Source organism: Drosophila serrata, unplaced genomic scaffold (assembly GCF_035046125.1).
Source record: "Drosophila serrata isolate PLE 108 unplaced genomic scaffold, ASM3504612v1 contig_272, whole genome shotgun sequence".
Taxonomy (NCBI): Eukaryota; Metazoa; Arthropoda; class Insecta; order Diptera; family Drosophilidae; genus Drosophila; species Drosophila serrata.
This window is the reverse complement of record NW_028257170.1, coordinates 4,939,964-4,965,841: the sequence shown is the minus strand read 5'-3', so window position 1 is coordinate 4,965,841 and position 25,878 is coordinate 4,939,964. Positions and strand designations below refer to the sequence as shown.

General features: G+C 43.4%; 1 protein-coding gene across 2 annotated transcripts; it reads right to left on the bottom strand.

The window, feature by feature from the left end:
• Window positions 1–134: 134 nt before the first annotated feature.
• On the bottom strand, window positions 135–15,694 carry LOC110179829 (ankyrin repeat and BTB/POZ domain-containing protein 2). Of its 2 annotated transcripts, none has more exons than XM_020947436.2 (6): window positions 15,487–15,694; window positions 3,045–5,172; window positions 2,198–2,978; window positions 1,085–1,448; window positions 698–1,025; window positions 135–633 (listed from the first exon to the last, which is right to left on the bottom strand). In XM_020947436.2, the coding sequence occupies exons 1-6, from the start codon at window positions 15,603–15,605 to the stop codon at window positions 391–393; spliced, it is 3,963 nt and encodes a 1,320-aa protein (XP_020803095.2). In that variant the 5' UTR covers window positions 15,606–15,694; the 3' UTR covers window positions 135–390. The 2 variants fall into 2 exon arrangements, with proteins under 2 accessions (XP_020803095.2, XP_020803094.2); XM_020947435.2 differs by lacking the exon at window positions 15,487–15,694 and adding an exon at window positions 7,166–8,031.
• Between the last annotated feature and the right edge of the window lie 10,184 nt (window positions 15,695–25,878).

Below are 25,878 nucleotides of genomic sequence, written 5' to 3'. Positions count from 1 at the left end.
TTTAGCATAGGTAGGAGCATTTGAATTCATGAAACTGGAAGATTTAAAATTAATGGAAAAATGCAAGAAAAACTTACCTATTAATAATATATATATATATATTTTTTAATTTCATACAAAACCCCATATGTATCTTAAATTTTACTTTCTTCATTTAATGCAGAAACAATTTCAACTACAAAATAATAGCTAGAGGACCGCCTGCTCGGCCATCCTGGGGTTCGTATAAGTTAACAGTGCGCTGAACAAATTGAAAATACAAAAATACAACTAAGAGGACAAAGAGGACGGGGAAATCAGGATCAGGATTGGGCAGGGGGCATTATTATAATACATAAAAGCTCAGATATTAAATTAAAAACAATGCAATAAATAAGAATGGGTTCGTGATCACTTCTTGACCGGCGTGGGCGGTGGCGATCGATAGGAGTTGACCAGACCGCCACCCGAATTGGGTTTGCGGGTCTTCAGACGATTCTGGAGCGTCTGGAGCAGTCCGGCGAGCACATCGTGGTTAGGTATCTTCTTGGCGAAGAGCAGGCGCTTCACAGAATCATCGTAGGTGAGCAGAGCCACCATATTCTGGAGCAGGAAGCACTGGCAGTACTCCAGCAGTCGATTGGCATTGTAGACCTGGAAAAACAGAGACCATTAGGATACCCTTCTCGAGCATTTAAGATGCCTTGTTATAACCCACCTTGGCATGTATGTACATGGCCACCACATTGTCCACGTCCACCATTTCAGAGCAACGTGCCTCCGTGTACCGAAGCAATCCCTCCAGCTGGAAGAAACTAGCAGCTGCCATCAGCTCGAGGACATCGCCGTGCGCCACATCCAGGGAGCTGCAGCCACCGCTGTAGAGGAACTGCATCACCAGCTGGAAGATGTGGTAGCGGATGTCATTGATCTGGACCGTGGGGGTGGAGCTGGCCTCGCTCAGCTTGGAGCTCAGCATGCTCTGGAAACGAGGCGAAGCTGTTACCAGGACGATCTTGTGTCCATAGAATATTTTCCCTTCGACTCTGTAAAAGAATATTTAGAAAATGTAATGTATTTCCTAATTTAATAATTTTCCACCCACCTGAAGGTCACATCGCTCAGCTCTGGATTGTTGACAAACTTGGGATCGATTCGTGATCCCTGAACGGGCTGCAGAGGTGGCTGCTCCTTGACCGGTGGCAGTGTCTCCCAGCCAAAGCAGGTGGCGAAGATATCGGCCAGGAGCAGGGTGGTGCCCTCGTTCTTGTTCCGGAAAATGTTAAACAGCAGCGGCAGGCACTCGCTAACGAACTGGGCGCTGTAGTCATCGGGACATACTTGCAGGAAGTCCTGCAGCAACTGATCTATCACCGCGTCCAGTCGCAGGTCATGAGCTGCCGACAAGGCGTGCATCCAGCAATGAAGGGTCCAGGGCACACCCAGTTTTCGTAGCTCAATTGTGATGTCTGGAGAGGAAAGGGAATATGAGTTGATAATTTTTACTGATTTTACAAGTATTATTATTCCCCCTTTCGACTTATCTGAATTATTTGGCAGACGATAAATCTTATTCAAGCTCAAATATTCAGACTTAAGTTGTAAACAAAGTTATTCCAACGGTTTGTCGCCATATCCGGTTTTTAAGTTATATTTTGCCTAATTTCAAGACGAGCTTAAGCCGATTTAATGAATTAGAAAATCATTAAAAACAGATTGAATCACTTAATCGGTCATTGCATTCCTTTGAATTGAATTTTAAATAGTCTGTGAGTTTATGTTTTGGTTCAGCGAAGAATTTAAACAATTAGAAAATTTTCGGGACAAATCAAAGTTTAAAAAACTCATGACTAAGCCAAAAAATCATTAATTTTAATTCGGAAAGCTGTTCTATGCTATTTCAATTCAATTTATTGTCAAATTTTGACATTTTTAATGATGTAACCCCTTATAAAATGTTCAATTTTCGAAAAAATTTCAAAAATTTATTTTAGCTAGAACGATTGGGCTGTTGATTCTGATTAAGAATATATATGATTTATAGGGTCGGAAATGACTCCTTCACAGCTTTACAAGCCTCTGACTACAATTATAATACCCAGCAAGGGTAAAACAAGTTTATAAGATTATATATTTTTTCAATCACTTCTAATACCAATAAATCTATTTAATAATTCTCTTAAACGTAAATATTAGCAAAATTTATAAAGAAACTCACCCAAATGATTATTCTCGGCACTGTGGTACATGGCTTCTTGGAGTCGCTTGATCTGCGTCTTATTCAACAGCGGCAGCAGATCCTCATTGTTTCCATTGGCACTCACACTGCCGGGCCCACCGGCTCCTCCTCCACCTCCACCTCCACCTCCGCCGGCTCTCACTCCACCCACATCGCCTTCGGCTAGCATCTCCTCCAGCGAGAGCACATCCCTCGTCCCGGGAGAGACGGGATGAGTGAGCAGCTTACGGAGACACGAACGATGTCCATGGGCTGCTGCCACCGAAATGGCACAGAAGCAACCCTTCTGCGCGGATCCAGCAAAGCACAGTGAGTCCTTTTGCTGGGTGGACATGAAGGCATTGGCTCCATGGGCCAGCAGCAAAGCGACGATCTCCAAATTGCCCGTTCCAGCAGCCAACTGCAGGGGTGTCAGGGTGCATTTCTCCTCGCTGCTCCGAGCACCGCCCTCGACCTTGCCGCCTCGCTCCAGGAGAATCCTCAGAGCCACATAGTTGGCCCTGCTGGCAGCAAAGCTCAGCGCTGTCCAGTGCTGGGTATCCGATTGGATTGCCGGATGGCCAGGACTACCGGATGGTGGTACCTCCACATTCGGATCGCAACCGGCATCCAGGAGTGCGTGCAGAGCCACCTCGTCATTCCGGATGCTGGCAATCATCAGGGCTGTGAGTCCGGCGCTGTTTTGGGTATCGTAGCGGGTTGTGGGTGGGAGCAGCTGAGCGGCCTGGGCTAGGAGCTCTGCTCGACCAGTTAGAAGAAGCTGCGGAACAAAAAAGGGAAATATTTAGTACTTAGATCTTCAACTTCTCCCAAGGAAATTACTCACCTTAAAGGCTACTCCGATGGTGGCTCGCCTGCCCAGCTCCGAGGTGTCTTCGCCGATACCAATACCGATGTTGCTAACCACCGGCGAGCTACAGCTGCTGCTTCCCGTGCCTGTCCCAGTCGAGCTGGCAGCGGGGGCATTGTTAAAATGCGTCTTCTTGGTGGGCAACTCCTCGTCGTGCGCCACTGGGCGGATGGGACAATCCACGCCGGGCAGGAGCAGGCGTGCAGCCTGCATAATGTCGTCCTTGTCGATCATCAGGGCGCTCCGATGCTCAGCATGGGCGGCAGCCACTCGTAGCCACTCGGCAAGCGGCGGCAGCACCACATAGGCACGCTCATAACAAAGCTCCTGGACATGATGGCCCGCCGAGGCAGAGGCACCACCCGCACCCTGAGGTGCAGCCGGTGCCTGGCCAGCATTGCAGCCCGAGGCGGCCAGTAGCTCCGTGTGCTCCAGTTGGGAGCAGCGCATGAAGTAGAAGAGAGCAGCCAGAGCGGATCCAGAGAGGGCGGCAGCCAACTGGAACTCCTGTTGCGTGCGCATCGCCTTCTCCTTGAGCTCCCGCACACTACCCACGCAGGTGGCCAGCGAGGAGGCACTGGCCCACCTGGGCAGAGCCAATGCCCCACTGGCCACTCGGCCGGCATTTAAGTGGGCGAAGGGCTGCAGCAGACCCCACACGTCGCCGGAACTGGCTATACTCTGATCCAGGGCAGCCGCAGTGCTCCCGTTGCACTGCAGCGCAATCTCCTCCAGAAGATTCTCAATGCCGGCGCACAGGTACACCGCTGCATACTCGTGTATGAACTTGCCCAGTCGGGCATCTGTCATCCAGCGGTAGAAGCGACCCACCGACAGCTGGAGCCCCGCTCGGGCGGACTTGCTCTGCTTGAGGGCACTCTCGCCGGGCACCGCAAACATGGCGGCGGCCCGAAGGCAGGCCTTTGTGCAGGAGTCCGCCAACGAGGAGCTCAGCACCACCCGCAGGGCGCCGGCCACTTCCTGCTTGGAGCAGAGACCTATGCCCGCGGAAAAGCGTTGGATCTCGCGGGCAATCCTCACCAGCGCTCGCTGGAGGAGATAGCCTAAGCGGGACACCGCCTCTATGGCCAGGTGTTCCGCCTGTTGCTGGCAGCGTCCGTTTCGAAGCACTCGCAGAATGCACTGCTGACTCCAGGGAGGATGCTGTAGCTCCACCAGTCGATTGTGCGAGTCCACCCACACAAACTCATCCGCACTGGTGCTGGTCACCACGGTCTCCAGCGAGGAGTATCTGCCCAGTCGGCGAGCAGGTTCCGAGCTCTCTGATCCGGCACTCAAGCTGCTGTAGGTGCTGCTGCTCGTCTGGGAGCGTAGCGTGAGCATGGCCAGCTTGATGTCCTCCAGACCGGTTCCGCTCCACGGGGCCTTCCCCGCGGGCATAATGCCACGATGCCGCCGCGACCTGGTACTCCGGTTGGTCACTCCAGCCGCAAGCCTATCCTCTGGCAGAGGTCCCAGGGTCATTCCTCCAGCTGGAGAGGAACTGTGACCACCCGTATCCGACATGCTGGCGTGTCCAGAGCTGCGATTCTCATCTGAGGAGCTGTGACACTCCTGAACTCGCTGCAGCGCCCGGAACTGGTCATGCTGGTGCGTCCTGGCCGGCGAGGAGTTCGCCGCTGTGGTGGGTATTCCCAGTGTGGGTCTGTTGGGCGAGACCTGGTTCAAGCTCCCGCTCAGCTGCGGTGGCTGGGACTTCACCGGAGTACTCTGTACGGTCAGGCGTGCCGGACCAGCCACCGCTCGCTGTGGAATCAGGGCCTTCGAGGCGGAGACAGGCGAAGTCAGCTGGCTGCAGGAGCTCACCAGCTGGGACCCGGGGCTGGAGACGATCTTGTGGGGAATGCCCTTGTTATTGGGCTGCTGGGCCAGTTCCTTGAATACCCGCGGTGCTGGTGTGGCCATGGCCACCGCCAGTCCCTTCTGAGGACCTCCGCCATGTGGTGTCTGTGAGTGGGACTGCTGCTGCGACTGCTGTTGTTGTGGAGGGGACTGTAGTTGTAGAGGGGGAGCGGGTGGCAGGCCGGTGATCTGGCTGGGAGCGGGAAGCTGGCTGAAGTTGGGCGGCAGGTTGCCAGTGGGTCTGAAAATATAATATAAATTTAAAATGTAGTAAATATTTCTATTAACCAAAATATGTAGATTTTGATGACCAAAACATCAATGTGTCATTTAGATCATTAATATGTAAAATCTTTATTTAATATTCGATAAGATGTGATCTCTGCCACACCTGTTATCGTTCTTCATTCGTCTAGAAAAATCCATTAATATCTGTCAATTAAGAAACTTTTATTTGCATAGCAAAATCATAAATATATTTTTATAAATTTCGCAGCTAAGCTGACCCATTTCTGGGCCCATAAATGATGCAACTCATTAAGATTCCACTAAAGAAGCCGGGCTAAGATAAACAAAGGCTTTGACTAACGGACAGACGGGAGAGATGTCACCTCGCCGCTAATCTTTGTTCACACAAACTTGACAGTCTTCTAGTTAGTCGCGGGCCTAACCCGGACCAGTGACACCTAATTAAAAGTAGAAGTAGTTGGGAGACATAAGAAATAATATATATAATAAGGCCATACCAAGCCGGTAGCTTGGTTTATGCAAAATTTGTGTCAAATACTTCTGAAAACATTGCGAATACTCTACAATTTAAAAGGGCTTTAAGCTATTAAATGTGTAAATAAAGGCATGTAAATAACATAGTATCACGAAAATGATAAGATATTTAAATATTTCAAAACTATTAAGAATTCATTTTTATTTTTAATCAAACCCTTCAAATAATCATAAAACCCTTCAGAAACCAAGGGCATAAAACACGCTTAATTTCTTCTTTAGCTAAACATTGCCTTTTGTTTTGGAAAGTGGGTTGATCTTGGTTCTCACAAATCTCGGCACCATCCATGATTCTCATCTTCCAACTGGGCTTGGTTGTCGCAAAATAAAAAGCGATATTAAAAGCCAGTTACGATTTTTCATTTGCATGTGACTAAGTTAGTTGTCCGCAAAATCTCTTCATTCTTTATGATTTCTAGCCATTGTTATCGTTTAGATTTCTGTTCATCTTTTTAACTATATCTATGCTGTAACTTGAGCTGTGATTGACCCAAATTCTTAACTTTGCGCTGACTGAACGCATCTTTTATTCTCTTTCCTGACAATATGTCTCTAATATCTTTAATACAGATCTTCTGTTCTATGCTAAATACGATTTATGTGGGGAATTTTGCATTTCTTTGGAGTTCTGTTATTATGATCTAATTCTGAACTTGAAACTTGGTTGGGTTTTGGTTACCGAACACTGACCTTTGCCTAAAGGGTTATTAATTTGAAAGCTAGGAATTTCATCTTGATTTTAATATGTATTTCGGCCTATACTAAATATAATTTATTAAGTAATATTATCTCTATCTTTGCATAGTTTTTATTTTATCCATAAACTATAAAAACCACTTAAGTTATTTACATTCTTAAAACATTTAAATTAAGTACAACTGATCCACATTAAAATTGCTCATTTCATTAGCTTCTTATGTAAATTAGGGCCAAAACTTTTACGATTTTCCTCTCAACATTATGACTTATAAAACCAAACATCATTTCTAATAGGAGACATTAAATTCGATAGATTTTAAATAAGTTTTAACTGCCCAAGAATCTTTCGAGTGTGGGACTTGGGTTAAAGCTCTGTTCCCTCATAATCTGATCTTCACAGAATAGTAAACTGACTTCTACCCTGCTTATTACTTTCAGATCTTATTGCTTTCTCATTTTCTCGACTACTCAACATTTGGCATTATTATTGACATCTTCCCAATTGCATTCTCGTCAGATTTAAATCCCTGTTGAGCCCAAAATCAAAGTTCCTTTCCCTTTTTCCAATTAAAGGCCACCCAATTCTACGCCCAGAAGAAATCCCTTATTGGCCAACTTTCACAATAGAATTGCAGTCGCACAACAAAAATAGAAATGAAAAATAGAAAAATAACAAATGGAAAAAGGTGAGGGAAATCGGGGGGATTGGGCGGTTGTAAATAATGGTGGATGATCCACCAAGTTCCCAGTACCGTTTCGCTGCCCTCCGCCACTCCTGGACGTAGCTCCAGTCGCACGAGTCCGTCTCCGCCTCATCTTGGCCAGGGTCGTCGCTATCGTCGTCATCATTATCGTTGCCATCGCCGGCAACGTCGGCTGCATCGGATTTCGTTGGACCCACGACGGCCAGAGTCGGTTTTGCCACCGTTTCCACCAGGGCACTGGCTCGCCGGTAATTGCCTTCAATTCTGATATTAATTACGCCGTTCTGCACGCTCTCAATGTAGGGCGGCAGTTCGTCATCCGTCGTCCGCAGCTCCACTGCCGCCGCCGCTGACGCCGTCGCCACCATGGTCGTCGTCGGCGTGGTTTCCACCTTTATCTTCTTCATCCCCGCCTCCGCTTCAGTCTTCGCCTCCTTCCCCGCCGGGTTAACCTCTTCGTGGGCCTTTAGTTTCTGGGACATCTCCTGCAGCAGCTGTGAGTGCAGTTCTTTGGGAGATGGCAGCGGTGATTGCTGTCCCCGATGGATGGTGTCACCGAAGTATATGACCACCTTATGGTTGGGCTTCCGCCCCGCCCGCGTGGCATCATCCTCCGCCGCCCAATCCGGCAGCTCCTCGATGGGCGTCGGTGATGGGGTCTGTGGAGGACGCGGCACAAGTTGCTGCTGGGCCAGCATCTCGCTGTTCCTCAGCGATTGCGGCTGGAAGTTCTTCAGGGAGATGCCACGCCTGCGCAGGATGAAGTTGTCGTTGAGCATTCTGCTGAGCAGGGAGCTAGCCGCTGGAGTGGGTGCAGGAGCTGGGATTTTGGGGGAGGCCACCTTCTTGCCACTCGGCTTGTAGCCACGCAACTCGCGGCACAGGCTGCAAGTGCAATCTTTGGTGCAATACATGCTGCTGCTGATGCTGCTCTCAGTTTGGCTTTGGTTTCATGGCAGTCCTTAAAGCCTTTTTCCATATATTTTAGTTGTATGAATTTTAAGATTTCATTTAATACTAAAAACAGGGCTTTAGTATGTATTTTCAAGGTTTTCTTTAGAACAGTTTGAATATCGGTTTCAATTATTTTAATCACAAATGGGATTAGGATTCAAATAGGATAGGCATTTCTCTTTGGATCACTTTTTAAAGATCACTTCTATAGTAATTTCTTTTTTAAACCACTTTAAATACTATTTATGTTTTATTTCTTAGTTATCAAAAGAAGTTATAAAGTAATTTAGTGGCAGTTATATTATTACAAGTATTGCTTGTTTAATTTTCCACTTTCTTGTAAATTAATGCATTGCTTTTGATTTTCTGTTCACTTTCGAATATATTTCCCTTTTTGCTGTTCTAAATTAATTTGCTCTATTTTTTTATTTAATAATATTGATTTCGTTGCTTTATTATGGGTTTTTAGATATTTTCCGAAGCACAGACACCCGCGGATTCTTCATGTACTAGAGCTCTTTCCATTTCACTGTCGCACTTGGTAATAATGGTAATTATGCAAATTATAAATTATCATTGCTCTGATGCTCATCCAGCCGCGGCCGAAGCTCTCGAACTCTTTTTAAAAATTTTCCGAAAAACCGCGCTCACTTCTAGTTTGAACTGAAGCTGAAGTCCGACTGAAACTGAGCTTGGATTTTGAATTCGATTCGAGCCACAGCTGCTGCCTCTGCCTCTGTCGCAGTCGCTGTCTGCGTTGACTTATGCTGCGCTGTCGAGTCATTGCCGATGGATATATCTATACAGCTATGGTCAAAATAGTAGATACATTTGGAATATTATAGTACCAGGAAGCCCCTGTGCTTATTTTGGTTTGTTTTTTATAAGATTAACTTGTAAAGATTATGTTTTAGACTCTTAGGACAAGTATATAGTCTTGAAATCCATTTTATTATTAAATTGGATAATAGTTAAGATTGATGCTTTTTCACTAATTATAAGCTAATGGTTTATTTCATAAATTTAAATGCTTTCTGGACGTGAAGCGAAACAACCTTTTGAACTTTATTACATCTTTTGATCGCTATTCTATGTTATTCTAGATTTATTTTAATCTTTAAAAAACATAATATTTTATATTAACACGAGATATTTGTACTACTTTTATTTCGACCACAAATGTAGATGTTTTTCCTCATTTTCACAGCGCGTTTTGGGCCTTATGCTGCGGGGCTTTGGATCCAATGCAAGCCACCTTGCGCGGAGGGTCGGGTCTTTGGCTCTATCTTGGGTAATTTTTCCATTTTCCGTTTTTCTGTTTTCCATTTTCCATTTGTTTCTCAGCCTCTCAGCTGTGTGACCAAAACAATGGAACTGCCACTGCGGTGGAAACAAGACAAGACAGCAGGCAAGGCGGCTTTTGAGGGCTTACTTCGAGTACCAGTCCGAGTACTGGAGCAGTATCACTGAGTTTTCTTTTTCATTTTCCTCGCCTCACTGTTGTTGTTTTTCTAGCTTCGAGGTGATTTTCAAAAAGTCACTGCGATTGGTAGCAGTGATGCTCAGCGGGGCGAAATAATAAGAGAACGCGTGGAAAATGATCAAATGTTAAGGTTAATCATAAAGGAAATAAGCTTCGAAGAGGAGAAAGATTTTCGCTTTTCTAATAATTGATATAATTATACATTTAACTTAATCCCTGATTAAGAGGAAATACAGATAATAATTATTGATTTTATTTAATCCCCAGTGAAGGGGAAAGTAATCCGTGGTTGAATTCAAACACTTCCCACTGCAAAACATCTGATTTAAATTGAGTGGAACCAAGAAGAGGCTGCAAAAGTGCAAACAAATCATCACTTTCCCAACATATTTACACAAAGAATTAAAGCTAATTACCAGCTATGAATATTAATAGAGTATCTTGTACAAAAGCAATGCCAATTTCATGATCACACACATTTCCCACCTCCAAAGGCCTCCCAGCCAGCCGGCTCCGAAGACGTGACTAGGCACCATCTCTGGTGGTGGCTGGCCTGGCTCTGGATTTAATTATGTATAACTGTTCCGCGGGGCCAAGGGAGCGGATCCAGAGGAGCACCACCCAGCGCACGAAGGTTATACAATCTTGACACTTATCAGATCGTTTTGCCAGCTTCCTTCCCGTGCCTTCCCTAGCTTCAGTCCAGGTCCCCTTCCCAGTCTCTGTTCCAGACCCAGACCCGGATGGTAAGATTCTCGGCCAGACAGAGCCAAGCAGCTTCAGTGGTTCTGAGCATGGGCAGACGTGCGTAGGCCCGCAGATACATCTACAAGATACATCTCATGTGTGGAGCAAATAAATTGCCGAGCGTAACCTGCTTCTAATGATTTATACAAGCAGCTCCGGCGCTGACATAACGGTTTCTTTGGGGTTAGCCTTTTGTTTCTCCCGATATATACACATATATATAAAGCCAGGCCAGGCCAGGCCACATCCATAAACCCAACCCCATCCAGAGATTCGGCCACCGCCAGAAGCTTCTCTTTTGTGGATGAAGAATGGTAAAGTGGTGGATATGGGAGCGGTCCGAGACCACAAAAAAACCCAACCATAATCCCATCCACAACCACTGACATACGCACACAAAGCAATTGCAATTAGAAAGCCACGATCCAGATACCCAAATTCCCGACGAAACGAATAAAGAAAGATCGGGCATTGGAACGCCCACGTAATACGGAAAACTCGGTGCCGCTCTATCTACTCGGACTCGTATGCGACTACTATAGTCATATCGGCGGACCGTCCGATTATACAATAACTTTCCTCTAAGCCAGCTGGATTATTAAAAAAATTACACTCTAAGCAATTTTCGCATTAAAAAGTTTAATTTACGGAAAAGTAATGACAGGCCATAAATATGCTTACACCCATTAGGCCCCGGCACAATGTATACTCCGGCACTCGACTCGCGGGAGACCTCCCAAAAATTAAAAGAAACGAAACAGAAGCCCACAAAACACAGAAACTCAATGTACACCAAAAGGTTTAATGTAATATTCGCGTGTTTATAAAACAACTCGGCCGCAAAAGACGAGAAAAAAGCTGCCGAAATAGCTGGAAAAACTGGACAAAGGCGGTAAATGCAACTCACCAGAAAGTAAAGAGCAGATATATGGCCGTTCCGAACCTTTTGGGAGATATATACACAAATATGTATGTGCCATATGGTTATGTGTGTCAACGGACTAATGAGGTTTGCCAGCATGCCTTAATGTTCCGACTTTTTGGGTACTTTCGTTTTTCAAGCCTGACAGTATTTAGACAGGAAATGGTATTCGGCTTCTTCGGCTCTGCCTGTCGATGGCCGATCATTAGAACCAGGTCTTCAAGCCAAATCATTAATAATCTTTACCTGGCTGAAATATATCAGCAAATTATGAAATGGAAATGGAGGCAAGTCGAGGCAAGGTTAAGCCCACAAAGACTGAGCCCCAAGGCGAGCTGAGATACTTAAGCCGTTTAAGTTACTTGGTGGCTTCTACGAATTTTCATTTCATTTATTTTCCCTTTTTTTCTAATTTTTCTCCCGTGAAAGATTTATCAAAAATATGTGATTGACATGGATTGCTCAAGCCTGACTTCTTTTGGGCTGAGTCATGTTTTTTGCTGTGGGAACATTTGGAAAATTTTATTATGAAATTTGAACAGGAAAGTTATTTGTAGAGGGTTTTCAAAGATTTCTTCATTTATATTAGTTAAACATTTAATAACTCTCACAATACTATATTCAACTTAATTTAATTACACTTTGAAGCTTCCTTTGCGTTTCAGTTCCCATATGATAATCTTTTAGGTGAGATTCGCATATAAAGTACAGGTCAGGATAATGCCAGCTTACTCCCTCTGGAATTACAAATTCTATCCCCATTGAGTTAATGACAATCTCGGTTAGTTTACACTCCCCACCTGTGTGTGCCTTGGAAATGATATGCTCGGACCGACGGCAGTGGTATATCCCGACACCATCAGTGACACGGCAATTGGCTGTAACTGTTATGAAACCCCAAGCCAACATCTGACAAATTGCTACCTAGTGCTCTCTCTCGTAGTGCTTTTGGCCCTATCGTATCATCACATCTTGCTGATTAGAGTTTAATATGCTGCGACTGACTACTGTGAGGCGTCCTCCGTCTGACTAGGTTTCCGCATTCAACCACATCCCATCGCCAATTGGAGAGGTCTCGAGATGATGATGATGAAGCAGCAGCCCCAGAGATGGAGGAGGAGATGGAGATGAAGATGATGATGCTGATGAAGATGAAGACGATGCCGTTGAGGAGAGCGACTGACTTTGCTTCCGTTTGTAGACGGCACCTTCCTCGTTGACGGCAACACTTCCACGACTTAATTAGTCGCCTGTCTATCCAGATCTATCAGCAGGCTGCTGCCGCTATATATCTGGGCAACAGATGCTAACCCCGAAAATCTCCCACACTTTCCCGCCTTGGATTTTCTCCGGGTTTCTGGCGGTTTCTGGACGATTCTGTTTTGATGGCGACTAGTTAGTTAAGTATAGTTAAGCTAAGTATATATAAGTGCACTTTTTGACAAACACCGAAAAGTATCTCACAGATACGTGCTCCATAGCCGTGGCGGCGAAGAAAGTCACGGCGGAGGTAACAAAAAAAAAAGGTAACAACGTTTTCACCTGCCCCACGTCGCCGCATTATTTCTTGTGCCCGCTTTAATGCTGCGTTCGAAATTACACCGAAGATGCTCCGATAGAGATGGCATGCAGGGTTTGTTGCCCTCGCCGAAAGAGACAGAGAGATGGGTAGTTGGAGCCCTCCTCCTGGCCATTGTCATTGACTTTGTTAGCTACAAATTGTTGGGACTGGGACTGGGGCCGGGGTTGGCATCTGCCACTGGCAATTGTGGCGAATTTTTCGTAAATTTTTCCTATTTCAGTTCGTTAGGTATTATTATTTTATTCGCTGTATTGTTGCGGCCCTGCCGCTAATTATTCACATTTTGCGATTTTCACTTTCGTTTCGTTTGTTGTGTGAAATATTTCCAACTGTCATTTGTTTGTTGTTACTCGCATTTCAGACTTTTAATTGCCCGAAAGAGAGATGGCTTGGCTGTCCGACAATAAAGTTTCGTAAAATGCCAGTCATATTTCAGTTTCCTGGACAGATTCCAATCGGCAATTGTCTGCGGGATTTCTCAATCGAGCTTGAACTTTGCTTGGAACCTTCGGAACAAACCTCGCTCCGTCGCAGATTTTGTATCTGTAAGTACGCCAAGCGCCGGCTCTAGTCTCGTTTTAATTGAATTAGTCGAGTCTGACTGACTGGGCCTGGCCCGCATTTAATAATTATTCAGCCTCAGAGACAGCCTCAACTTCAACTTCAACTTCAACTTCAGTCTGAGCTTCGGGTTGAGCTCTACCTGTGCTTGGGTCGTAAAGCCAGTCTCATCTTCTCAGTTTTTGTGGCCCACATCCGGAGCAATCTTGTGCCAAGGGGCTGGCTTGGCTTCCTTCCTCTGACACTAATATTTTCCAAATTAACCTTGACCGGCTTCACAATGCGAAAACGAATCGTAGACGAACCGTTCCCGTTTCGTCTAGAGACCAAGAAGACAAACAAACAATCCATTATTATTTCCGAAAATCGTCTAGCGTCCGCTATTCTAGCCCTTCTTTATAGTCTTTTATATAAAAGCACTTCCCAGACAACTACTTTATTACACTGTACAAATAGATGAGTTAATTTTATTCCAATTTTGATGTTCTTCATTCAATTTAAGGAAAAAAGTCTCTGATTTTCTTCTATTTCTATCAATTTGATTACTCAAATTTAAATATTTATCACATCATTTCGATTCTAAATCTATTTAGCCTCCTCTAGTGATATTTTTTCCCTGTGTAACTCCGCCGTTTTTGTCTCACTTCCGAATAGAAGTAGAATAAGAGTTTATTGTCCGTTCAATCTGACCCCTCTGACTGATGCCCCCTTCCGAGGAGACGGCTTACTTCACGCCTTTGTGCACAATTATGCATGCAAGTGGCCAAGTCCAAAAATAGTGGCCATTGTGGAGGAAGAACCTCGCCAGACACAAACTGGCGACTTGGAAGAAACCAGAACGGGCGATATATGTACATATAATTCAGATTCTCCAGCGGAGCGAAGAATTCGCTCTTGTCACAGATTTCTAAAAATACTCGAGCACGTGCCAGGTGAGATTTAATTCCTATTTTCATTTTTCTAGGTTTTGACAGTGATTAAAATTGAAGGTTCTGTTTTTATCTTAGGACTTTTGTTGGTATATCACAAAGTTGATTTTTATATTTTGTAAGAAATTCATAATTAGGTAATTTAAAAAAAATAAAAGGTAAGATAAGAAATAAATAATTTGAAATGTAAACAGCACAACAGTTTTCTTGCATGGCTAATTTTAAGGGATTGGAAACTTGAAATATGCGTGTGCGGAAAATTTAATTAATTTTTCAAGTTGGATTTCAGCGACCTTTCAAGGTTTAAAAGGCACTTTTTGGCCAACTCGAGGTCAAAACGTTGCTAAACCATAAAAGTGATATATATCGTGACTCTACAAATATATACCTTGTTTTTTCTTATTAAAGATGCTCAAGTGTCTTAGAAATCATCACATATTTTTGATAGGTACAAATTTATACCCCTACAAAAATACAAATTTATACCCCTATAAGTTATTTAAATATAAGTCAGAAGCTTGTAGGGCTGTTACCTCTGACATTTGTAAAAATATAATATTTAAAATATATGATTCCTAAAATCGACCGAATATTGCACTGCTTGGCTATATTTAACAAGCAGTTCTCACAGATCGCCACTTAAAAAAGCAGTGTACTGCTTTAAGTTAGGTTTACCTGTTTACACTGCTTCGTTGAGAATTAAATGTTTCGAACTGCTTTCTAATAATTATTTAATTTTTATCCAAGACACAATCCAAATGTATTAAAAAATAATTAGCAAAGAAATAAACCGTTTGCAGAAGAGCCTTAAACTTAATCTTTAACTGTTTTCTGTTTAAATATTAAATAATTTGTATTATTAATTGCAACTGTAACTGTGGAATATAGTCCTTGCTAGCTATGTTAGCTAATTTACTCACACATGCAACGCTTGTGAAAATACTTTAAAGGTGGATTAATTTAAAAATTATACACATTAAATTATTCACTAGAATATCTTCTGCGAAATTGCTATTTTTTCCCAGCTGGAGGGCAATAACATCCGCTGAATGATTTGGAATAACAAATAATCAGTATCGAGCTAGTAAATCAGAGAACCCCGGAGTCATAATTTCCATACGTGCATAAGCTATAAGTTATATTCCGATTGGGTTTTGGGACTAAATCGAAAGACTTAGGCAACGAACTTACCTCCGTGGCTTCGGCCGCAGTATCTCATGGTTGGCATCGGTTATGCAAAGCGGACTGAGGGCTCCGGCCAGATGTGCCACGCCCACGCGCTCCGTATCCCAATTGTGGCGAGTGGGCATTATTTTTTGTCTTGGAGTTTGGATAAGTGGAAGCTTCTTCTCAACTTCTGAGTTAGAATCAAAGTTCAGAATTTCAAAAGCGGCATTTTGTGACTGTTAAAGGGGAAAGAAAACAAGATTAAATAATGCTAAGTTAATTATAGTAAAATATACTTATTAAAATTTAAAAGCCATAGATTTTCTTTATTATATTTTCGTTCTTCTAATTATTTCAACTAAGTTGCAAGTGCAAGTCCATCAATCTAAAGGAAATTCAACGATTTGATTTCAATTTCATTAAACTCTTCTCCCCTCGTAATTATTCCTAGACTCCATGGGAAGAGGAGCAGCAACCGGGTGAGAGACATCGTCTAGCCGGCCGGCTAGTTGCCCCTGCGATTGGAGCCGCTCCAGTGCAATTAGTCGCTGCCGACGCCGTGGCCACTTCCTCTGCTCGTAATAATTAACGCTCCCTCCACGCCAGAGAAAGCTCAAAAAGGGGAGCGGAGAAGGAGGAGGAGGAGGAGCTCCAATGACAGTAGGGGATGAGCAGGGGAGGAAGCAGCACCAGCGAGCGGAGGAGACTCGGGCCATTGCGTGTTCTGCGTCATTGGCATGGCAAGTTGATCGTCTGTTGATCGTCTTGCTAGTTGCTCTTGGCCAGTTGCTCTATAAATGGTCGGTCTCGATCTCGATCACAGTCTCGGCCTGGACCTGGATCGAAGTCTGCATCTGCATCTGTATCTGGACTCGAGTCCGAGTCGAAGTTGGAGTTGGAGTCGCTTGCTGTCTCGGCTGATGAAACGTCGTCGTCTGGCCGCAGGTGTCGATCAAGAACTTTGGAGCCACATTGGCATGCAATCAATGCCGTTCGATTTCATTTCGCTGGAAGTCGTTTTTGCCGGCATAATGTCAGACTTTACTCGTAAAAAAGCAGGCAGAGGAAAACATATATAAGCTGGTTCCCGTTCCCGGTTGGCTTTTCTATTGAATACCGAAAGCGATCTTATCGGAAGTGTCCAGAAGAGCGGTACTGGAAAGGGAAACGGTGCCCATGATGATGATGATGGTGATGCTGCTGCCGAGGATGGCTTGTAATAATGAAGGAGGTGTTCCAGCAGGTTCCCAGTAATTTAGAGCCATGATTCATATATGGTTGCTGCCACAAACTAGATATCTTTATTCTCCAACTTGGGCGGTATATGTATATATTCTTCTATGACTTTGAGTGGGAAAAGTGTTGGAAGGAAATCGCTGGCAGTAAAGCAAACACTATGGCCGGTAAACAAGTTATATTGGCACTCGCATGAATCATGCTCAAGCATCCCACATATTATATAAACCTCCCCCATATATATCTCCGATCGTGATAAATGGGCTCGGACTCGGACTTGAGCTCAGGCACTTCAAGCGATCGATTTGACCTTGTTAACCGTGTGTGTTGGCCAAACAATTTAAATGCTTTTTGCAGTGTTTATCCACTGATCTTGCTCGGTCTCAGCGGGATGCTCAACGAATATTCATCGAGCTCCCACCTCTGGCAATTTGCTATGTGCGACCCCTTATCAGAGTCCCGCCAAATGGGGTCATCTCGCTGCTTCTCACCTGGCTCACCCGACTCACCTCTCAGATTTCTTTTTCACCGTTTCTGGGTTTTGTTAACTCTATTTTATGTCTTCGTCGCTGGCGTCGCATTAATTATCCCAGCCCTGACACTCAATAATGGACATAATCGCAGAGGAACATCGATTGATACCCATATAAATGGCAGCTAAACTGCCGCATTTTAAATGGCATTAGTCGGACTCCATTCTTCTGTCTTCCATTGGCCGTGCTCCCTGACAGATTTATGGCTCCAGCGAGAAAGCGATCTGTGATCTCTCGAGAACCTGCAGCAAATTGATATCACATAACACCGAGTTTATGGCTCTCCAGACCAGGTTCTCTTACTCACTCGATCTAACAAATTTCCCATCTCATAGAGGCTTTTATGCGACTTCCAGGAAACAGGAAACAGTATTTTCTAATAATGCTCAGAAATATCAATTCTGATTTCAGGGAGTCCTTAAGATACTTATTACAAGTTCAGATTATGCTATAGTTTTAGTCCCTTTTTGAATAGATATTTCAAATATTAAGTAAATAAATATAAATAATATATTATGAATTATTACTATTATTAACTGCTACTATTAGCATATTTTCTTTAAAAGATATTCTTTAACCTTCTAACAAGTTTCTATAGCTTTTTGTTGGTTCTGCTAAATTGGAGCTTGAATTCCGGCCGAAGAACATTCTTTGTTATAGCAAATTATAACGAATTTATTCGCTGTCGGCTTGTTTTGTGGCGGCTTTTGAGTTATTTTTCCCTCTTTCTTTGCCGGCTACCGCATTCCAAAGTGAAAGGCAACTCCGCGCACAAAAAGCGACACGACACATACGAAAATTTCATAATTAATATGCCGCACATACGACTAACTGTTTGAAGTTTGGGCCCCGGGGCCCATTAATATGCAACATTGCACCACGGATTCCCCCCCTAAGTCTCGGTGTGAAATATAGAATCATATCCATGATTCCCAATTCCTAATCCCTAGTCAGGTGGCGTTGGTGGATAGTGTGGAACCGACACTAATAGATGCGGCCTTCTACGCCCTTAACAGGCGATTTGCATAATAAAATCATGGCTGGGGCTCGGACTGGGATCGGAGTTCGTGCCCATCGGTTCGGTTCGCTTCATTCATTAATCATACAAAAAGATCAACGCTGAAAATTTCCAATAATTTCTTTGCCGCAGGGCCCCAGCTCATTCCTATTCGTATTTGTCTTTGGTCCCCGTCTTTGGACGCGACTTGGTTTGCTTCGGTTTCCACTTATTACAAAGATTAATTGCACAGCTTATGCTAATCCATTGTCATTAGCCATTTATAGATAGTTGCGGTGGCAACTTGGCCGGGCCGACAGCTTAGAAATAAAATAAATAAAACACAAAACCAGAATTCCCCAGGGCAGGGGGAAGTAGGAAAACAAATGTGTGGCTGCGTTTGTTATCTAAACAATTTCATCGATGAATTTATCACCAATTTGGTTGGCATTCTTCGCTTGGCCTACGAGTATGTGGCAAAAGCTCGTAAAAGGTATCTGATTTCTGTGGCACTCTCTCCCGCGCCGTATCATCGCATTTTTGGATTTTTCTCTTCTTTTTTTGGGGCATCCTCCAGTCATTTCTTTTTAGCCGGAGGCACAAGCGCGTGTTAAAATGGCCCAAAACAAACAAATACCCAATGATAACCACCGATCCCTCGATCCATTCCATTTCATTCGATATATTCTCCCTCCAAAGTGAGCCAGCAAAAATTGAAACGTTTTGTAACCGATACTTGGCCAGGCACACGGAATTTCTTTCGGTTTCTTACCAACAATCGAGTTTAAGGCAAACACTGAACAAATTTCAAGTGGCCCCACGGCCTTTGGCTTCACTCTTCTCGAGAATGTGTGAGCTCTGGGAGTTGGGATACTTTTTGTCTGGGAATTGCTATTTTATTTACTGAAAAACCTATTGAGAATCTTTCTACACTGTTTTTGAGAAGCCATATCGATTTCTAATAATCAAGAGTCTTGATTGTGAGCCACAAGACATTTGTTTGGAGATTTTATTAAATGCTAATGCTACCTCAAAGCCTCAAGTTATGGGAATTGAGCCATAAGATTTTCTATTGATGAAGTCTCGAAATGCGTTTTTATAAGGTGAATTTATAATACTTTTTGTGACTTTAATAGATTTCTACTACAGCTTAACCTTATTAAAGTATAAAGAATACAAAAGATTTTCTTGACAGTGTATTAAAGCTGAGTCCAATTTCTGATTAAAGAAATGCATGTTTATAATAATAAATGTAAGTAAATTCTTTTAAGAATTATATTATTTTCCATGCTTTCCTAAATATTTTTTTTGTCGAATCATTTACCTAGAAATCCCATATAATTATAGGATATTCCAGAACTTTCTCCTATATTTACCTTTATAATTTCATTAATTAAAACTCCAAATATATCTGAACAAATTAATCAATCAAACCACTGATATTATTCCCAAGCCCCCTTTCAGCATAATAATATCAATTAATTAGGCAGCCGAACTAGAATATACCCTTCCCCTTGAGTTTGATCAGAAATTACATGACTCAGTCCCCAGATGCATCCATCATCAACCAGAACGAAGACTGGACGTATAACCTGTTGATCTTAATTTGATTTTCGAATTTCTTTTGGCAATAAGTACCCAAGGCCAATCCGGAGAGCTTGTTGGGGCATCTGAAGAACCATGTGGAGGGCCGTAATTATCTCCATCTCCAGCTCGTCCCTCGTCGTTTTGGCGTTCTGAAGCCGATTGCATGCGGAGGAAACATTGATTCATGTCAAAAGCAAGACACGAACGGCATTTTTTGGGCTACCAGGCCCCGGCTTATTTGCCTTAATAAATTCAAAATTAAATTTTCTCTTAATTGCGAACGAGCGACGAGGTCGAAATTGGGAACCCAGAACGCGATCGGAGTTGAAGCCGGAGAGAAAGTGTTTTTTCGGTGTGGCGGCTGCTGCTGCTGCAGTGTCTGCCCGGAATTGGGTCACCTGGTTGTTATTGGGCATTGGGCCTCCGTTGCTTTGTGGCCAAAAGAGCTGCTTTGGGCCTGCTCTCTCGCCCATTGACATTTAAATTATTTGTTTCGCCGCGAAAAAATGCCACCGAACCAGCATTTAAGCCATGTTTTCCGTGCTGTTGCCATTGTAGTTGTTGTTGTTTTTGTTGTTGTTGCTGTCACGTGATGTCAGCAAGGGGCAAAATACCAATAAGAGCAGGAAAAATAATAAAAAGCTCTTTTTCATCTCAACTGACAGTGAAATACTCGCAGTTCGCGGGGCTTATGCAATCGGAGAGCCAAGCATGGCTTAATGGACAATTGGCTTAAAAAGGGCCACGCCCTGACCCCGCTCTTTGTGTGTGTATCCCCCCCTCCTGCCAATCCCTTCACCAGGTGACACACTGACAGCCCCAAGTGGGACACACATACGCTCACCCAACTGGTAATTAAAACAAAGCCCAGTCTTTGACCATAGATTGCTCTCACTATCTCTCTATAGAGATATATCTCCCACAGACGTCTCTATATATCTATTTCCTCTGTCTCTTGAAAGCCCTTTCCTTTGATAGCGGCCCTATAAAATGGCCCCATAATGTATCAATAATGTCAGGCCACAGAATGTGGTCCCTCGCTTGTCAGGTGTGTGTGTGTGTGTGTGTGTATGTCGTCGGCACGAGCGGCTTTTGAGGCCCAAAAGACCCCCGGATTACCTCTTTGGCCCACAAGTTCCAAAAGACCACAATTCTCGCAGGCACACCAGCTGGGCCTCTAAGCCTTTTGTTCGACTTGATTCGCTGATTTAAACAATAAAATATTTATACTCTACCCAGGAGGTGGCTATGGTTGAATTGTACATCAAATAAATAATTAATTTAGTCTTTTAATACGGTGTATTATTTTAGACCTTTAAAACTATATAGAGTTTGTCTTTTCTTGGTTTTAAAATCTCGATTGTGGGCTTAGCTTTTGGGTATTCTTGTGATCAAGCCGCCCACAAGTTAGAAAGTGTTTTTTAAAGACCTCTTTTAGTACTAAAGTCTCTTTCTATTGGAGGTGGTACCAAAATTAATATGCGTTTAAATATATTCGTTGAAACATAAATTGTAAAATTAAGAATCAAATGAAATTTACTCAGAATAAGGTATAAAGTAAGAAAAAGGTATTTTAAATCCGTACATTTAATACTGTCACATGAAACAGCATTCAAAAATAAGATAATTTATTAAAGGTAATTTATTCAAAGTCTACAATATTTTCTAACAAATCAAGCTGAATTAGTAGTACTGTTTATAGAATATTTTATTGTAAATATTTGTGTAAGTAAAATTTTATAACTTGTGTCGCTTATTTGCATTTTAGAATGGGTTTGAAGCAATTTATCAAACTTTATTTATATAAGAAACTATATTTTCTTTAATTATTCCTATTAAAACTAACCAAATTAACAGAAACATTAATTATAGCCTATAACAAATCTATTTATTTTCCAAGTGCACAAGACAATTAGCTTTAATTAAGGAAATTAATACGATCTCAAGTATACTGGCACTTGTCTATGATAGCTAAACACAAACAGTTAAACCAACATATTTAACAGTGCTTAGCATAAAGTTAATTCCCCTTCGCAACCCTCCTCTCTCTTTCTCTTTTGTTTCTTGGACGACAGATACTCATTCAGATCGTAAACAAAACCGCAAAGGTGTCAAACGCCAAAGCTAAAGTCAATAAAAATAGTTTAACCAAGACCATTCGAACTTGTACCCACAGATAGAAAGATATATGCAAGTGTGTGCCCATTGGGGCTTGGGTGCCCGAATGTTTACGAGCTTGTTTGTTGTCCACTTTAAACCAGAACACGGAAAAACTAGCTAAATGTATCTGTAAGATACATACAGCCCATATTTCCAGCTTATTGCCAAATGTTTTGTCATAGTTCGCCACGAACAATTCGGCTAAAGTCTCGGGTCGAAATCAGAATTGAAATTGGGTTGCGACACAGAAAGAGACAAGCCAAAAAAGATCTTCTCATGCGGGTCTTTAGCATAACTTCCACTCCACTGTAAGTCGGTCGCATTTGCATATAGATTTTATCTCCCTGCCGATATGTTGTATATGTATATGCGGCTCTTTATTAGCGAATTTATTCCATATTTTTATGAACAGTTTAGCGCAAGAATGAACACCTTAATGTTCCGTTTCTGAGGTGTGGTGATGAGCTACTTCAGGTTCCTCGGAAGCCTCAAGTTGAGGTAATAATGAATTTGCTTATGAGAGATTTTATGCAGGGAATACCAGCTCATGAATGTAACATAAACTATTATTATCTAAATTTACAGTATTTTTAATGAGCTGATGCTAGGTAACTGTGGAGTAACTTCCAAATTTATTAGTAGTTTAAGCTGTAATGGACAACTACAAGAACTATACCATTTTTAAATGAACCAATTACTATTTTTCCGACCTTAATAATTATAATCTTCAACTCACCTTTGCCAATATGCCAATGGCTGTTGAATCCCTTTTGCCAGCTTCCAACTCGAGCGGATAATCCCAATCCAAATGGTTCTTAAGCAGTCAAGGCACTCACGCAATTATGATAATCCACTGGAGGAGGTCTAAGCTCGGTTTAACCTGGATGAACCCCGCTCATTTGCTGGCCATTGGCAGCTGCGATTATTCAGTTAATTGGACTCGCTAACTTGGCACAGTGATCGCTTGACTCTGTGGAAAATTGCTTGCGTGCAATTAATTAAACAAATTGCTTTACTTTCACCTACCACCGCTCAGTGGCTGGCAAGCAGCATTATTTTTGCATATTCACAAACACACACACAACACACTCACTACTGCAGTTATATTTCTATATACATATAAATATTTTTCTCGTATTCTTTTCCTTTTTGTTGTTACGAGTATTTTTCCTCCTTTCTTGTTGTTGTATTTTGGCAGGTTTTCGGCTAACAGGAAAATTGACTCTGCGGATGTATGCGAATGCTGCCTATATATACCGAAAACAACTTTTCGCGAACATTACACGGAGAGGCAGGGGAGAACGGATCACATATTGGCCGCGGGGCAGAGAGACTGGGATAACTTCGACGATGGCACCACCGATCGACTGGAGGAGAATCGTTCTGCACGGCGAAAAGTCAAAAACACAACTGAGACTTCTTTGGGGGAAAAGTATTTTACGGACCAAAGGCAGCGATCGAGCGATCCAGCGGTCTACCGAAGGCACGCGCAATAGACGAGGTCTTGGACTCAACAGGTCTGCTGCTCGCTCTCTCTCTCTCTCTCTCTCTCTGTTGCTCTCGCCATCTCACTTGCTCTGGGCAGCATTTTGAGTGAGTATTTCAAACCAGTTGATCTTGTTTTGGTTTTTGGTTTTTGTTTTTGTTTTTGTTTTTGGACGGTGCTGTTACATGACGACTGCCTCCGACTGCCTGGCGACTCCTTCGGCTACTCGAGTTCGTGTCCTAAGTCTTTTGTTTTGCCTGCATGGACTGCAAATGCCTGAGCCATTATTATCTATGAGTTATTTACGCTGCGCTCGGCGATTCTTCCTCCGCCCTGCTCTTGTTATGGCCAAAACGAAGCTCGTGGGCTTGGCACACGCTCGCTGGCCACCGAATCGCAGTTCGGGTTCGGGCCATAGGAATTTCCATGGCGTCGACAGGTTTGCTTTGGTTTGATCCTCTCCTCGTTCTGCTCTCTCTTGGTCTCTCCTCCTGCAAACTGCAGCTCCAGCTCTCGCTCTCTTCCACGGTGTCTCTGCAATTTGCACCGCTCGATCTTGGCTACTGTGTTCCCCCCAAATGACCGAGGAGCGTAGGAGTAGGAGTAGGAGTAGGAGTAGGAGCTAGCTGGGAGCAGGAGTCACTTCTGGTTCAATGACCAGCGCAGGACAAAGACTCTTGAGCCGCCAAATCGATTCGTTTGGCATTAATCACTGCTAAATCGCTGCCAAAGTGACCTTGTCTTGGACGAGATCTTTGAGATCTCTCCGCTCTCCTTCCTGCCCAAAATGTCACAATTTATTTCAGAATTTATTGCCCAACTTGGGCCCTAAGTTTCGTTTAGTGTGCCATTGTTCTGTTCGGTCCGCCTCACATCTCTCCCATGACAATAAACAGCCGCAACCACGACAGTTGCCGCTGCAGCGGCGGCACTTTGTGTGTGCGTGTGTTGTGTTGTGCTGTGTGTTTCGGCCAGGAACGCCATGCCGCCTGGATCAACCAACTCCGTTTAGCCAAAGTCCGAGCCGAGTCAAGCCGAGGCCGAGCCACTTGACCAGGCGAAAAACGAGCGGCCAACTGGTTGCCAGTTGCCAGTTGCCAGTTGCCAGTGGCCAGCGGCCAGTTGCAACTGCCAACTGCCAACTTGCTGGCAAGCATGCGCCAAGGAATTTCGCCAGCGATTTTCGGAATGTCTACAATGCACCGAGTGTGCAAAAGAAAAACATCAACAAAAAAATCGCCAAAGAATGAAAACAAAAACACAAGAGAAGTCCGAAGACTGGTCCTCCCGAAAAGAAAAGGCGTGAGGCGTCGGGCGTGTCCAAATTCTGACGTTTAAGCAGATCGTTTTGGTTCACAGTCTTAAAACCTGGCCAAGTTACTCCTTAAAGTGGGTTTTAAAATATGTTTAAAAGTGTTTAATGATAGAATAAAAGCTTGTTCTATTTGTAAAACCTATAACATAGGTACTTATTATGTACCTTACTATTTAACGTCTTTTGATTACTTTAAATTATATCCTTTTTCCAATGGGAACTAATCGTTACTGTCCATAAACTCAAATTAAATTCAGTGGCTGGATCAAAGAGGCTACCCTTCCGAAAATCAAATATTTTTTTACCATTTCCATAGTAATAAATTCCAAATATTATCTAAATTGCTCAACAATTAACCAAATCGATTGAGGATGCCTTCAAACAATGGGCCCTTCTAACTGTTTATTTTATCGTCGACGTTTCAACGGTATTTGATCCCTTGCCCGATGCTATCTGGAAACGGATCAGCGGGCCACACTTGAGGGATTATCATCGGTCAGAGGACGAAGACGTGTCTCTGGATGGGATGTGTGACTGGTGTTGTGACAGGCGGGGTTCCTTATTGTTCAGGGGCATAAATCAACAGGAGACCTGGGAAGACACAGCCTCAGGTAGCCGCCGCCGACGGCAACCTCGACGACGACGACATCAAATTCCAAGCGGAAAGCTGCCTCCTCACCTCCACCTTCGGACTCAATTAGTGCAGTCGCTTTGGGTCTTTGTGTGTGCGCGCTGCATTCTTTGCATGCCAGCTGGCATTTGATTGATAATTTCGTTACGCCTCGAACATGCACCACACAAAAAATAAAAAATCACAAAATCAAATCAGAAACAGAATATGGAAAACAGACAACCGAGAATATGGTATTCGGGTTTGATAAGTGTGGGTTCCCGGGATTTATGACGTGTTCATGCTGCCTCCTCGATTGTTATAGGGCATAAACCGGCTATTTGTCGCCCATTCTTGGGCCTGGCCTGATGACTAAGTGCCCGCATCTGATTTGAAGGAGATTAGGAGTGACAATGGTACAATTTTCAAGCTACATTTCGAGTTTGGATTGGATTGGGGTTGGGGAACAGAGTAAACTTAACGGGAAATCAA